Source organism: Cupressus sempervirens, chromosome 8 (genome assembly GCF_028749045.1).
Source record: "Cupressus sempervirens isolate cs-2001-9-10 chromosome 8, ASM2874904v1, whole genome shotgun sequence".
Lineage (NCBI taxonomy): Eukaryota > Viridiplantae > Streptophyta > Pinopsida > Cupressales > Cupressaceae > Cupressus > Cupressus sempervirens.
Genome location: NC_143125.1, coordinates 767,197,267 through 767,214,039, shown reverse-complemented (window position 1 = coordinate 767,214,039; position 16,773 = coordinate 767,197,267). Strand labels below are relative to the sequence as shown.

Sequence of the window (16,773 nt, the reverse complement as noted above, 5' to 3'; positions counted from 1 at the left end):
TCTGGTACTGCATCTGATACTCCTAGGTGCCTGGGGGACTGGATGGACGAACCAACCTCGGCAGGGATGACATGGAACTGCTGTCTCAAGAAAGCACTGGCTCTATCCATCACCTCCGGCAACTCTAACTGTGCAGGCTCCATGCCCTCCTCCTGTTGTGCTAGCTAGGCTGACTGGTCTGTCTATACTGGCTCGACGGATGCTAGCAAGGAAGACGAAACGGTCATGACTGCATCACAGTCAATCACCTCCAAGCAAACCTAGGGTTTTGGGTCCGGCGCTGGCAACTCTACCCTCTGTGAGACTGGCTCCACTAATGCAACTGGAAGAACATCTGCTACGGCCGCGAAGAAAGTAGCATCTAGAGTGGTCGCTGGTGTAACAATTGTCGTCGGTGGGACACTCTCAGTTACTGTCCAGGGGACATCTGCTACGGCGTATGGGGTCATCACGACTGATGCATGATGCTAGCCAAAAGGCGGAATGTGTGACGTGGGAGCGGTCAAGTGCGCCGAAGTTGACAAATGTGGCGGGGTGAAAAGTGTGGGCTCACTATCTACTGGTTCGCTGCCAACCTCCGCGGAAGTACTCTCTTCCTCATACTCCACCCCGCTACTTTCTGAAGTCTCCTCCCGTCCACTATCAGTGTCCCTGTGCGCCGCCTATAATCCCCGAAATACCTTTTTCTGTCCTGCGACTGTCCCACCTGTGTCCAGATGTCTCCAATAAAATATCGGAGGCTCTCCCTGTGCCAACTTCCTCTGAGGTGGCGCTTTAAAATTATCCATGGGTATCTGATTAATCGCTGCCTCCAGAAACAAGCCAATTGCATGATGTAGCATAAAGAATGTGCAGTGCTGGAGTGTCATGAACTCCTCCATCCTGTCAGCAAGAACTGTAGTCCAATCATACACCATGTCGTTCATGATGCCATTCATGAATACTATCTATGGCAATGCTATATCTGAAGCCCGAGTTGCCTCTGTCAGCTTGCTCTTGATAACGTCCATAATACACCTCCAATGGCCTTCCCGAATGAGATCCCGCCGAAGTCCTTTGCATTTTGACCCCTTGATAACTGACTCCATCTCATCGGTTGTAAGGTCGCGGCCCACTAATCGAATCCAGTGTTCCTTCTAGTCTTGAGAGAGCTTATGATTCTTGATTTCCACCTTTTTACCTCCAAGACCAAGAATGCTAAAAACCCTTGTGAAATCCCTAGGCTTAAAAGAAACTGTCATCCGGTGCTTTTATACAAAAATGTGCTCGTTGTGTTGTGCTAATTATATGCTTCTATCATGGTTCTCAACACTGATTCGAATAACCGGATGGAAAAAACTGGAAGCTGGATGGCCCAATGCACCTATGCCCGTATCAAAATTTGCTTAACCAAGTCGGCGTCTGGAGTTTCCTGCCACCACTTCCAGCATTTGCTGCCATTGAGACCCTCAAACTGGATGGTGAGATGAGTTCCTCCCTGAATTTTTGTTTCTTGCTGTTGGGAGTGGATGGTCCTACAACCCGAATTCCCGAAGCTAAAACCCTTGCATTCTTCTCCATAGCTGTCTTCAGCTAGTTCTTCCACTACTTCCGTTTCCCTGCCGATTCCATGCAATAACGGCTTCTTCCCTCCTTATATAATATAGGTTCCTTCCCACAGAGAATATGCTACAACACTTTCCTCCTCCAATGTCGCTTCCCTTTCCTACCAGTTCTCCTTCGACCAACCAGTCGTAGCTATATGTTTACAGCATCCCTCAATAATGTCCATGCAAGAATTGGAGTCCGCGGGGAGCACCTTCTATCTGCCATAGATTCTACCTGTTGCTAGGTGGTTACTCCTTCATGTCTCGGAGACTATATGAGTGCTGAAGAGAAAGCCGTGGTTGAATAATGCATCCACGAGAAGTTCGCAACTTCAAACAAGAGATTTTGGAGTGTGTCTCAATTTGTTGCTAGGGCATAACAAATTCCAGAACACGGAACACGCCTGGCAGAAGAATTTAATCTACAATACAGAGAGTACAATCATTGCGTATTCGTTCAATCCAATCAGCTACTGGTTGTTCTGGGGCTTCTCAACATGTGTACGCAAACAAAAGGCATGGCAATATTTGATATTTTATCTTGCAAATGCCATTTGTTGGTCTTACTTTGCTTGTGCTGCATCATCATCTGAAGGACTCGTTTATGTTGCTGGCGGCATTGATATGAGGGTGCAACCGCTGAGACCATATCAAGAAGCTTGGGTTTACAGTGTGGAAGAAAACAAGTGGGAGAGGAGAATGAGAGCATCCGCGTGAAGAGGACTATCCGTGGGGACAAAACCAACACCTCAACCACTTGTCGATGGAAAGAACTGATTGGCCGCAATGTGCGAACAAAGAAAGATTGTTGCGGAAGACGAAGACCAACCGCGGAGGAAGAGTATTAGCCACTACAGAGCAGTTTAAGTTCCGGCCGCGGAAGACAAAGGATTTCCTGCGGAGACACCACCCACGGTCGTCAGTGTTAGCCGTAGACACAAGCCGCAGACAGTAGGAAACAACAGCTGACGGAAGAAAGAATCCGCTAAAGAAAAGGTATACCCGCGGAAGACACCCCGCGGGGAAAGAGGAATCAAGTCCGCGGAAGACCAAGCGCTTCCCGTGGAAAACATCACCTATGGGGGCTTATCCCTACCCTTGGAATCATAACCTTTCCTGCGGAGAGATAACCTCGGGATACCAGGGCAGCTAAAACTATTTGCCTTAAACCCAATTTCAATAATAAACAAAAATAGGAGGGTCCGCGGGTGAAATCTCTTTTTTCAAGATTGACTAGGAAACACATGCAAAATTGACCTAGCAAGCAGATACGACCATGCGAACAAGACCAAGCAAAGACAAGGTCAGATGGGAGGATGTAGAGGGAGACACAAACCTAGTACGAACATAGCAAGAGTAAGAGTGCACATCATTTACATGACCAAACCCAAAAGCAAGAAACACACGAGGAACAAAAACCCAAGACTACTAAATAAACTTGGGAAATACAATGACAAGACCATTTTTATTTTTTTATTTTTTTTAAGTATAACAAACTCAGTTATCCCTCCAGACTTCGCCATTCTGCAATGCCGAGAAAGTTCGGCCCTTGTCTTTCTGTGACGACGAGGGTATGTTCTTGGCATGATACATCTTCAACTTTGATCCATTCACCACCTGAGGCACTTCTTGTCCGTCCAAAGTCCACAATTTTATTGCTCCATTGTCACCTACCTCCCGGATTTGATATGGCCCGACCCATCTAACCTTTAACTTGCCTAGTTTAACTTTGTTCGTTCCGTCATACTTCAACACCCACTGACCTAGTTGGAATCTGTTTAGTTTCAAGTGCTTATCGTGCCATGCCTTATGCCTATTCTATGTTACCTCGGCTGCCCACTGTGCCAACAATCACTTCTCCTCCAACTTATTCAATTTATGCAGTCGCTCTCTTAAGCTCTCCATGTCACCCAGCTTATTTTCCAGTGCTATTCGCAAGCTCGGAATCATGAATTCGGCTGGTACAACTGCCTCTTATCCGAACATTAACTGGAATGGTGTGTGCCCTGTCGTCACCTTGTACGTCGTGTGGTACGCCCAAAGAGCGGAGGGTAGGTTGTCCTCCCAGTCTTGTCCTTCAACCGCGCAAGATTTGTAAATTATTGATACCAAAAATTTATTTGTAGCCTCGGCCTATCCGTTTGCTCTCGGGTAGTATGGGCTCGATAGTACATGACAAATCCTGAATTCGGTGGTGAGCAGTCGGATGACATGATTAACAAAATGTCCACCCCTATCACTTGTTAACTATTATGGAATTCCATACCTGGTAATGATCTTCTCATAAATAAACTTTGTTGTGTTGACGACCGAGTTATCTGGTAGTGCACGTGCCTCCGCCCACTTGGTCAGGTACTCCGTTGCGACAATAACGTACTGGCACCGTCTAGCCTTGCTCACCTTCAGGGGTCCAATGAAATCCAATCCCCACCATCCGAAGAGTTCCTGCGCATGGCAAGGGTTCAGTGGCATGAAGTCTCTCTTTAACGACTTCCCAGCCCATTGGCAAGTGTCACACCTGACAACCCATTCCCACATGTTGTTGTACACTGTCGGCCACCAGAGTCCTGCAAGCAATATCTTCCGCGCAGTGGTGTCAGGTCCCATGTGTCCTCCCGCAGGACCCTCATGTGCTTCTTTTAACACCTGCGATATCTCTTCTAATACACACTGTCGAAGAATATGATCCAGCCCCATTTTGTAGAGCAATCCGTTGATCAGCTGGAAGGTACAGCTCCTAATTATCAACTTGCACCTCTCATTTGGTGGCATGCCTTTTGGAAACTGTCCAGTTGACAGATATTCCTCGATGCTCCTGTACCATTCTAGTAGTACTGCGATTTGGAACAGCTATGCGTCAGGAAAGTCGTCATTTACCCCCTCTGTCAGTTCCTCTGTTTTGATTCGCGAGAGGTGGTCAATGCTGACATGTTTCTTCTCCGGCCAGACAATGATTTTGAAAGTAAACTCTTGCAACAGAAGTAGCCATCTGCTGATTCTTCCTTGAATGACAGGTTTATTGATCATATACAATAGAGCCTGGTGATCAACATAGAATGCGAACGATGTGGCGAGCAAGTAATGATGAAATTTTTGCACAGCATAGACCATTCCCTATGCTTCCTGTTCAGTCGTACTATAGTTCTACTCTGCTTTTGATAACAATCGACTGGCAAAGTATATCAGGTGATCTAACCCATGGCTGCCCGTCTGCGCCAAGGTTGCTCCGATCGCATAATTTGAGGCGTCAACATGCACATGAAACTCCTTATTCCAGTCCGGATATGCCAAGATGGGTGCAGCAACCAGTCGTACTTTCAACCCTTCAAATGCCTCATCATGTTCTTTGTCCCATCTAAATGATTCTCCTTTACAGGTTAACCTGTCCAGCGAGTATGACACCTGCGCAAAATTTTTGATAAATCTCCTGTAATAGCCTATATGTCCAAGAAAAGACTTTAGCTTCGTCACATTAGTAGATGGCTGCATTTCTAGGATGACTCTCACTTTGTCTAGGTCATTCTTCAATCCTTCCTTATAGACGATGTATCCGAGCAGTCTTCCCTGCAGAACCATGAATTTTCACTTCTTGGGGTTCAACGCCAACTGCACCCTGCGACATCTCTCCATACATTCACTGAGTGCTTCCAGGTGTCTGTCTTCCGTGCTAAATACCGACCAATCATCGAGGAACGCTTTGAAGTTTCCCACGGACATCTTGTCAAAGATGTGCAGTATAATCCGCTGGAAGGTTGTCGACGCGTTGCATAAACCGAATGGAATCCGATTGTATGCATAGACCCCATCTTCGACAACAAATGTGGTCTTTAATTTGTCCTCCGCTATAGAGATCTGATTGTATCCAGAGAACCCGTCCATAAAAGAGTAAATTTCATGTTCGACGACCTCTTCCAGAATGCTATTTGTAAACGGAATCGAAAAAGGATCCTTGACCATGACTGCATTGAGGCATCGGAAATCCATGCATATCCGGATCTGGGTAGTGTCTTTCTTCAATGACATAACTATAGGCGACACCCATTCACTTGTCTGCACATTGAAAATAATTCCGGCCTCCAACATCTTGTTGATTTCCTCCGTGACCTATGTCGCGTAGTTCTTGTTCATCTTGTAGGATCGCTTCCGTACAGGTACCACTCCTTCGATCAGTGGAATGCGGTGCACACACAACTCCGGTGGTACACCCTTCAGGTCCTTGTATGTCCATGCAAATACATCGTTGTATTCCAGGAATATCTTGAATGCTGCCGCTTTGAGTACCGGATCCCAATTATCTCCCACCAGAATGTTCTTTGGTGTTGCTTCATCTCCCAAATTCATTGCTTGTAGTGTAGCTTCATTATACTTGATTGTCTCCCCCTCACTGAATGCATGGGCGAGTGTAACATCCAACGGTGCATCCCCCTCGTTTACCTCAGTGAACTCCTTTGGAAATTCATCCCCCCTTAGACCTTCCTCAATTGTCAGTACATTGCAGCTCTGGAATAGTTCGTAGTCCTCTATTTGGCAGTGGTAGAGACCGTTGACCGAATCCAAATCGTCATCTGTTGATCCTCCCTCCAACCGTAGGACTCCCTCCTTGATCTGGTTCCATACGTTGTCTACCTTCATCCTCCTCTTCTTCGGAATCTAATGACAAGGCTTCTTCCCCAACCATTTGGGTGTGCAAATCGATGACAAATCGCCCACCTTTACTTTCGAGTGAGAAGGTGTTCTTCTTCCAATCATGTCTGACTCTGGCTTGAATAAGCCCTCCACGGCCAAGGATGGCGTCATATCCTTTTCTCTTTAATGGGATCACGACAAAGTCCAGTAGGAACAGTTGTGTGCCAATTGTTACCAGTTGTGCCATGAGTACGCCCAAAGGTTTAATGTCGTGCTGATCCGCTATGAGCAACTAAAATGTAGGGGGCCATAATGTCGGTTGCCCCAGCTTCTTCCAGGTCTCCTCAGGTAAGACATTTATGCCGGACCCACCGTCGACTATTGTATCTGTGAGAACATGTCCGAGGATCCCCATCTCGACAACCGCCGGATGCCGACCGAATGTGAGGGCTAGCAACATTTGGTCTTCTCGACCTGCATCAGTTTCCTTCCCTCTACCCTGTTCTCCTGGTATCCTCGGAGCTGGTGCAATATTTGTGAGAGCGGATCGGAGCTAGGGCATTGTAAGAAGCAAATCATTTATCTTGACCCATACCTCCGTTTGTAAAATCTGTTGTACAATGTTTTGTTCTGCGGAGTTTCTTGTCGAAGTGTCGGTGGTGTCCTTCAACTGAGATGTTTCCGCATGCGATGCCTTTCCAATCTCCCCCTACGCTTCTCCAAATTTCCTCTTTTCCTCTGCTGGGTCCAGGTACTGTTTTGCTTGACTCCGCGTAATCGCCAAAACCTCTTCTTCAACTGTCCCGACAATGATCAAGTTGACTCCAAATTTTGGGCATTTGGCATCGTCATGGTCGCCAGGTCTGCACCATCTGCATAATAGTTTGGGTGTATTTGCAGTTGGACATTCCCGGGTAAAGTGCCCCCACAAGTTACATGCGCGGCATTGTACAATCGACCGTCCGTTCGCATCATACTGATTCAACTTCTGCTGGTATTGTTAGTGTTATTGTTATTCTGCCCACGTCTATTATTCCTGTATCCTCCCGACGTAGCACCGGCATTATTGGTATTTCCGCTACTGCCTGTCAGGGACGCCTCCTCTGTAAGAAGTACTTGCGGAGATCCTCTGGTCTTCATGTTAAAGGGACATTCCTTCGTCGAATGGCCCATGATCTGACAAATGTCGCATAATTGGTTCTTTGGACAAGATCCTTTAGTATAACTGTCGGTCTTACACTCCGCGCACCACAGCTCAGTGCCCTTTATCTCCTTCTGGATATTTTTAAACTTCTTCATGATGCGGATCATGTCCTTCTGTAGGGCTCGGACCTTCTTGCTGTTGTTTTCCTCATTGCTACTTTCTTCTTCTAAGGATGCATCGGCGTCTGACTCAAACGAGCTACTCTTCTTCTTTTTCATCTTTTGCTCGCTTTCCAAGTTCAGTGCTCTGTTGTACGCTTCTATGTATGACGACGGCAGCACAATTTTCATTTTCTTCGACGGCAGCACAATTTTCATTTTCTTCTACAACTTCAAGCGTAAGCCTTCCACGAACCATCTTTTCTGAAGTTCGTCCGCTAGCTTATTTTCCATTTTATTTATCAAATCTTTTAATTTCCTGGCATAGACGCGGACAATTTCATTCATCCCCTGTTTGGTATTGAAGATCTCGCCAACAATTTCATTATCATCGCGCAATAGTTGAAATTATGCAAGAAACTCCTTTTTAATGTTATTCCAACTCTCTAGCTTCTGCGGATCTGCACTAGTAAACCAGTCAATTGTCACTCCCCGTAGGGTGGCTAGAAATTGCCTCATCCAGTCATCTTTATCAGTTATGCCATTTGCCCTCCAGATCGTTTCACATGTTTTGCAGTGTCGAATGGGATCGGCTGTGTTGTCGGTAAATGTATAGTGTAGCCAACGGGTAGAGTAATATCCGAACGGGCGCAACGCTTGACTCACCCCTTCGAAAAGGTATATGTACACGTCCGAGATGGACTTTGGAATCATGGTCGTAATCGAAAGATCATTGTAGTCATTGTAATCGGATTGTAATCAGCAAGTGCATACATGAATAAAGTACCTGTTCTGAATTGAATCATGTCATACATGTGTTAAGCTTTTTACCCTGTACAGTAAACATTTGGTGTCGTTGCCAGACGTACCTGGAACAAACGAATGATATGAAGATTAATATCGAATTTGCCAAACAAAGATCGGAATAAGGTGAAAGATAAGAATGAACTAAGTACAACAAAAGAAATTTTAATTTTAACATAGCAAGCAGAACGCAGACAGAGACTTCAGCAAATTGCCGAGGGGCACCGAAGGGGTGAAGAGGCACAGACAGAGGGAGTGCACTCACCTAGTAGGTTGAGGAGTGCCAAGGAATTGCTGGAAGAAACTCGACAATGAATTTGGTGGAGGAAACAAGGGAAGAATTCATTAACCTGTATACGCTGAGGGGAGAGTGTCCAAACGAAAGGGAAGCAACTCGCATGGCTCGGAGTGCCAAGGGAGCACGAGCGTGGAGGGATCTCTTCGTTCCCGATACACTGGACGAACGAATACAAGCAGAGAATAGAACGTCACTTGAAGACTTTTCACCAAACAACGCAGTTGTTAGAAACAAGACTGTTATCCAGAACAGCGTGGAAGTCCAGAACAGCGCGGGAACACAGAACAGCGTGGGAGTCCAGAATAGCGCAGGAACACAAAACAGCGCGGGAACACAGAACAGTGTGGGAGTTCAGAACAGCGCGGGAGTCCAGAACAACGCGAGAGCACAGAACAGCACAGGAGTTCAGAACAGCGCGAATACACAAGTACCTCAAAATCAAAGGCAAGTAATGATGGCTGGCCCTAAAGAAAAGTTACCCAAGTTTCACGGTGATGGTTCAGCAAACCCTATCAGACATTGTAAAACGTGTGAAACCGTATGGACGACAAATGGTGTGATGGATAAGGATGATTGGGTAAGACAATTTCCACCGACCCTATGGAGTGTGGCGATAGATTGGTTTTCTAACACTAGTCCTCAGAAACTTAATACATGGGAGAATGTTTAAAAAGAATTTATAGCAGAATTCAGATTACTCCGAGATGATAATGAAATAGTGGTGGAAATCTACAGCACCAAACAAGGAAAGAATGAGACAGTCTGAACCTATGCCAGGCGACTGAAAGAATTGATCGGAAAGATGGAGAGTCAACCAGTGGATGGGTTGAAAAAACGGTGGTTCGTAGAGGGGTTGCGGCCGGCTCTTAAAAAGAAAATGAAGATAGTACCACCGGCGTCGTACGCCGATGCATATACTCGTGCCATGGATTTGGAAAGCGAATAGAAGACGAGTAAGAAGAAGAAACATAAGTCCTCTAATTCGGATGATTCATCCTTGAAGAGTAGTAGTAGTGATGAGGAATCGAACAAGAAGGTGAAAGCGCTACAAAAAGACATGATGTGGATGATGAAAGAATTCAAAAATTTGAAAAATGATCCAGATATAGTAAAAGGAGAAGTGTGGTGCACAAATTGCAAGGAGGATGGCCATAAAAAGGGTTCATGCCCAAAGAAGCAATTTTGCGACATCTGCCAAGTGGCGGGTCATTCCCTAAAAGAGTGCCCGTTTAACTTAAAAACAAAAGGACACTAGCAGGTGTTACTAACGCAGGAAGCGTCGAACAATAGCAACAACACGGGCAATGATGCAACTTCAAGCGGATATCGAAATAACAATAGATGCGGAAGGGGTGGAAACAATAACAATAACAATGGAGGCCGGGGTAGAATACAATATGATGCGAGTGGACGGCCGATGATACAGTGTCAGGCATGTAATCTTTGGGGTCACTTCGCAAGGGACTATACTACGAAAGAGGCGCCGCAACTACTATGCAGATGGTGTGGTCCAAGGGACCATGAAGATTCAAAATGTCCAAAGCAAAGCGTAAATTTATTAAGTATTGAAAAAAGTAATGAGAACGTGTTGGCAATCACGCAGGAGCAGGCGAGGAAGGCAAAATATCCGAATGTGGAAGAAGAGAAGGAGAGGTTACAAAAAGCTCGAACAGAGATAGAGAAGCAGATGAGAGCGGAGAAGTCACAAGTAAAAGACACTGCTGAAACTTCGGAAAGAAACTTGGCGGAACAAGACATGGTGAAACAGATAATGCAAACGGAAGTGCCAATTAAATTAAATGATCTTCTTCTCACCATGCCACAGTTGCATATGGCTATCATAAATATGACACCATCCCTGAGAGTGACAGAGGAAGCAAAGGATAGTAACGAAACAACCACGGCAGCAGCAACAGACCCAATGTTATTAGCACTTACGACAGGTAGACACCTAGCAGTGGTGGAGATGGGCATTCTGGGTACGGTGCTAATGGATACAATAGTAGATGAAGGATCGGGAGTGAATGTGATGCCGAAAGATATCTGAAAAAAACTTGGACAACCAACATTGTAGCCACCCACCTTTCAATTACAACAGATCAACATGGGATAAAACCCTTGGGCACTTTGATGGCGCAGCCGGTAACAATTTGGACACAACCATTTTTACTGGATTTTGTAGTCATTCCATTAAAGAGAAGAGGGTATGAGGCCATCCTGGGACGGGGGTGGCTGATGCAAGCTAAGGTAAAGCATGATTGGAAAAGGAATACCCTGTCAATGGAGAAAGGAGGTAGGAGATTTATAATTGATTTGCATACACAAATGGTAGGAGAAGAAGAAGCGTCGTCGGACTCAGAAGGCGACAGCGAGAATAACGACGAAGGGAAAAAAAGGATGGAACCAGATGATGAAGGGTTATTGAGATTAGAAGGAGGGTCAATTGATGACGACTTAGATTCAGTAAACGGATTGCTACGTTGGCAAATGGAAGATTATGAGGTCTTTCCGAGCTACAATATTTTGAGTATCGAGGAAGGAAAAGAAGGCCATGAGTTTCCGAAGGAGTACAGTGAATTGAAGGAGGGAGAAGCGCAGGTGGATGAAACACCTGCCCATACGTTCAATAAAGATAAACCAATAAAGTATGAAGAGCCGACAGTAAAAGCAATGAACTTGGGTGATGAGGAAAATCCGAAGAACACTTTTGTAGGAGACGATTGGAACCCAGTATTAAAGGCAACAGCATTCAGAATATTTTATAAAGTACAAGGATGTTTTTGCTTGGATGTATAAGGACTTAAAAGGAGTACCACCAGAGTTATGTGTCCACCGGATACCATTAATTGAAAGTGCGGTACCCGTACGAAAATGGCCGTACGAAGGAATAAGAACTATGCAGCATGGGCCGTGAAAGTTGCACAAAACAGGTGGAAGGTATGGCGTCAGAAACGTTAAAAATTAAATAGATTTCAACCCGGTCAGCTAGTACTAAAGTATAATGGGCGAAATGAAATAAGGCTTGGAAAATTTAAACTTAAATGGGTTGGACCGTACAAGATACGAGAAGTTGGGTATAACGGAGCAATTAAATTGTGGACACTGGACGGAAAAGAAATACCAGATGCCGTAAATGGATCAAAGTTGAAAATATATAGAGAAAGAAAGGATCCTTCGCCGACAAACAGTTGAACGAAGAAAAGATGTCTGTAAATAATGTATATATGTAGGAAGTGTATATTTTGAAACGAAGTTAAGATAGTTTAATTTATTAAAAAAAAATAATAATAAAAAATAATAAACATGATAAATAGCTAAGCAAGCAAAGTGAGGAAATAAGAACAAAGTAAGAGTTTTGATGACTGTACGGCCCCCTAGATGACCGTACGACCTTATTGAACGATTGTACGAACTCAAACGGAGTTATGTTGGAAATAATAATAAAGCAAGCTTAAAATCTAACATGATCGTACGGCCCTAGATGCCCGTATGGACACAAGACTTATGTGATGGGAAAAAATGATAATGAAGTAGAAGAAAGGACTGTATGGCCATATCCCGTACTGACTTGGAGAGGAGTGGAAACAAGCCATACGGCCTTAAGAAGAGTTGAGAAGAAGTTTACATGACCATACGGTTTCAAACAAGTAGAAGCAGATTTCACCATACGGATTGTGGCCAGGAAGCAGGAGGAGCAAGCCGTACATAAGAGCTAAACAGGAAGCCGTACTAAGCAGGGAAAGTTACAGCTAAAGCTATACCATAGAAATTGCTCACAGAATGTTTAGAAGCCGTACAGTACAGAAGCCGAAAAAATTTGTGAATAGTAATGGCCATAACGGTGTGACATTTATTCACAAAACGACAAAAGGGTAACAGTTATGCAGTCTGTAGGAAAGAGGAAGTGAAAGAGCAAAAAAAAAACAAAAACGACGACAGATTGAAACAGTTCAGAATGAGTAATGCATGATGCCAAAGGAAAGCGTAGACATAAGCAATTGCTAGAAAGAGTGTGGAATCGGAAGAAAATGACAGAAATAGTGTGTTCGATGTAGTTTTGTGTGAGTTTCGGAGTGCCAATTTGGTCCTGGTGGGGAGGGGCGTTGCCCCTCGACCCCGTTGGGAGCGTTGCCCCCTAGACCCCCAGTCGTTGCGGATATCAGTCATGGAAAGTCTGACCAGTTGGTGAAGACTTGAAGTTGTTGCAGGCACTCAGGGTACTCAAGAGTGGGAAGCAGAGAAAGCAACACCGGTGGCTATCAAGGTCAGCTAAGGAGACAGTATTGTGTTAGCAGAGGCTACAGATGCAACATGGTTTGGAGGCTAGTTTGGTGCAGGCACGAGATGAACGTGAAAGTGATGTGATAGGAAAAAATCTATTTTTGCTGTAGTTAGTCAGTTAATGTATTTTGTTGTTAAATTGTTTCAAATATTTTGTAATTGTCGTCCGGAGACGACTTTTTCTTTCGGGGGGGTGATGTTGTCGGTAAATGTATAGTGTAGCCAACGGGTAGAGTAGTATCTGAACGGGTGCGTGACGCTTGAGCCACCCCTTCGGAAAGGTATATGTACACGTCCGAGATGGACTTTGGAATCATGGTTGTAATCGAGAGATCATTGTAGTCATTGTAATCGGATTGTAATCAGCAAGTGCATACATGAATAAAGTACCTGTTCTGAATTGAATCGTGTCATACATGTGTTAAGCTTTTTACCCTGTACGGTAAACAAACTGTACCATCGCCATCGAACTTCGGCAATTTTTCTTTTGGTCATGCCATCACAATTGATTTTTGTAAACACACATTGCTCGGTCCTGCAACACTGGCGTGTTCACTCCCACACCGGCAGTTTGCACTCCCGCACCGGTGGACTGTTCTCCCACACCGACAGACTGGTCTCCCACGGTCTCAACAGCTACGAACATTGGTGAAGAAGGATCTTCTGAAGTTGTCCCCTACGGAATTGTATCCCGGACGAAGAGTTCACTCCACGCTTGTGCTCCCTCAGCACTCCGAGCCATGCAAGTCGATGCTCTTCCGTCTGGATTCTCTTCTCTCGGCAAACACAAATTCAAAAACTCCTCCCGTGCTTCTTCCACCAATTCCACTTGCTATTGAGTTTCCTCCAACAATTCTTCCGTGCTCCGGTTTCCATCGACAATCTTCTAGAATCTCTTTCATCGTTCGGCTTGCTGTGCCAGCGCAGTACGGATTCCATCTTTTATCTTGACCTTATTTTGATCCTTGATAAGCTGATTTGGCATTAATCTTCATTCCTCCCACCTTCCAGGTTCACAGGGCAACGGCGCCAAATGTTTACCGCATAGGTTAATTAAGAAATGCACACAAATAATGAAACGAACAGCAGTACTCCTTCATTTGCATGTGCCAACAGATTACATAACTGGTCATAAGATGCTTTACAATGACCCAAAAGAGTGTATAAATACTTTCCGCCGAACCTTCTAGAAGAGGTCCGTCGGCTACAAAACAATCATAATCTACTCAACTACCAAATACACAATCTCCGACAGCATAACCCAATCCGCTACAAAATACATCTGCCGACGACACTAAAATTATTTACCAACAACATGATAGCTACTCCAAAATATGCCAAAACAATTGCCAAGCTCCCCCAAGATGAATGCTCAAATACCCACAAAGAAACAATACCCGAATGAGACCATACAAGCAAAAATCTGAATATGATATGCAAAATTGTCCTCCATTAAAATCTGAAAAAGACTGGTAACTATAACAACAATGTGCAATAAATGAAATCGACCCAATGATGAAATTCCAAAGCTCCAAAATGCCTCCAAAATCTGCAATAGATTTCCTCAAATCGATACCACCAAAATTTGGCCAAGGGCCATAAAAGTTTGCTTTGAAGTACAAGTAGAAACTCTAAAGCAACTTCCTCAACTTTGCAATAATTCAAGTGATATTTCACTCTCAAAATTGCTCACCAATTGAGAGTTTTTGTTCTCAATAGCCAAAGACAACTGTAGAAACCCTAGGCTCCACCATAGTTGGAAAACTCGCCAAATGCAAAAACTCGCCAAGCTCCCCAAAAGTTTAATCGGGAAAAACTCGGCAATTTAAAAAAAAAACTCGGGAAAAACTCGGGAACCTAAAAAACCGCTGAAATTTAATTAAAAATACATTTATTTTGCAAAATTTAATGAGAAGATGCATCTAATAAGTTAATTAAAGACAATACAAAAGAAAGAAACAAAGTTTAGATATATATAAATGCATAATGCATACAAAATTGCATTCTCATGCAGAATGCTCATGGTAGGAAGCAAAATAGTAAATTACTAAATAGTTTCAATCTGTCAAACTAGAAGTAAATACTAAAAGTCTAAATACATCAATACAATGTGACAATGCCAATCACATCTTCCTCTTTCCACTTGCACTAGCAGGAAAGCGAGGGGGTCTAGTCCTAGAAGAAGTGCCCCGCACTGGGATAGGGCGTGAGCTGCGTGACTGTGAACTCTGTGGCTGTGCCCCCTCGCTCGACGTCCCTACTGACTGGCTCGGCGTCCTGGAAGAGGATGCATCTCCTCCTAATGGTAATGTCTGATCCTCGCCTGAATCATCATCATCCTCGTCCTCATCCTCAATGTCATCCATAGTGAACTGAAAATCAGTGTCAACCTCCCCCTCCATGGCCTGCCTCTCCAAATCAGCGATCTCATCTGGTGTAAAAAATGGACTTGGCTCCTGTGCTGTCCAATCAGAATAAGGATCTATCTCATCTAGATCAAGCGGACCAGGTAGTTCTAAGAGCTGTGACTTTTTTATGCGCAACTTAAGATTATAGTGCACATAAACAAGGTCATTAAGCCGTTTTTGAGTCATTCTGTTTCTTTTCTTTGTATGGATGGACTCAAATAAGCTCCAATTGCGCTCACAATGGAATGAGCTACAAGGTTGGGATAGGACTCTGAGAGCAAATTTCCTTAAATTGGGGGTATTGCCACCCCAACTTGCCCACCAAGCATCTGCAAAACAAAATTTAAAAAGTTATAAAGCAATAAAAAACAAAATCAGAAGCACAACTTATCAATTAGCAAAAGTTTTAATGTTTGACGCTTTACCTGGTGCTTGAGTAGATCTTGCTCTCTTTGCTAGCATAGAAGAGAACAAAGGACCCCTTGATTCCACATAGATTTGTTGTTCGGTCACAATAAGGTCTCTCTCCTCTTCACTTGATATCATTCTCTCAATGCATTTAGAGAGACCTTCCATGACCTCTCCATTAGGATCTGAGTAGGAATCATCAACCCTAAAACAAATAGAAAATGATATCAAGTCTTACTACACAACTTTAAAAAGTAAAGTAAAATAAAGACTTATTAAAATCCCAACTTCAAGGACAATCAATTATCATAGTACCTGAATTTGGGATTGAGGAAGTAGCCTGCTGCATGAATAGGTTGGTGGAGCATATTGTTCCACCTCCTATCAATTATTTCCCAAATGGGGTCAAATCTGAGACTGTCCCCGTGATAGTAACTTCTAACAGCCTCTTTCGCCCTATCCATGGCCTCATAAAGACCTCCCATTGGGGATTGCTGCCCATCACATGTGCGCAAGACTAGAACCAGGGGCAGAGACATCTACATTTGAAATTTGAAAAATACAAATTAGTTAATAACATAGTAAGTTATGAACTGAAAATGAAACTTGAATAAACTAAAAGTCTAAAAATATAATGAAGTTACCTCCACAATCTCCTTAGCCTTTGCAAAAAAGCTATCATCAAAGACTATTCGTGCCACAGCTTCTCCTTCGGGCTTCTTTGAGTAAGGTGAAGCAACCCAATCAGCACACACAAACATTTGCTTCAAAGCCAATATGTGGTCAAGAATACTTTGCAACGTCAAGAAGACCGTTGCAAACCTTGTCATAGCAGGTCTCATCAAATCTTTGCCTTTAGTGGCTTTTCTCATCAAACTGAGAACCCATGGGTGATTATAGATATATTTCGTGACTCGCCTAGCATCTTCCACAACTGGACTCACCCAATCAAGTTTTCCTATGTCCTCCAAAAGAAGGTCAAGGACATGTGCTGCACAAGGTGACCAAAAAAGTGTGGGATGCCTCTCTTGGAGGATTCTACCTAAAAGATTAGCAAAAA

At 44.0% G+C, this 16,773-nt stretch overlaps 2 protein-coding genes across 7 annotated transcripts in view; both read right to left on the bottom strand.

The window, feature by feature from the left end:
- LOC149544673 (acyl-CoA thioesterase II) overlaps window positions 1-16,773 on the bottom strand; it is a 313,792-nt gene that overhangs the window by 248,983 nt on the left and 48,036 nt on the right. The gene's annotated exons all lie outside the window — the stretch shown is intronic.
- LOC149544676 (uncharacterized) lies at window positions 14,849-16,768 on the bottom strand. The gene is made up of 4 exons (XM_089795243.1): window positions 16,358-16,768; window positions 16,029-16,252; window positions 15,731-15,918; window positions 14,849-15,634 (listed from the first exon to the last, which is right to left on the bottom strand). Exons 1-4 carry the CDS (start codon window positions 16,583-16,585, stop codon window positions 15,021-15,023), a joined length of 1,254 nt encoding a protein of 417 aa, XP_089651369.1. The 5' UTR covers window positions 16,586-16,768; the 3' UTR covers window positions 14,849-15,020.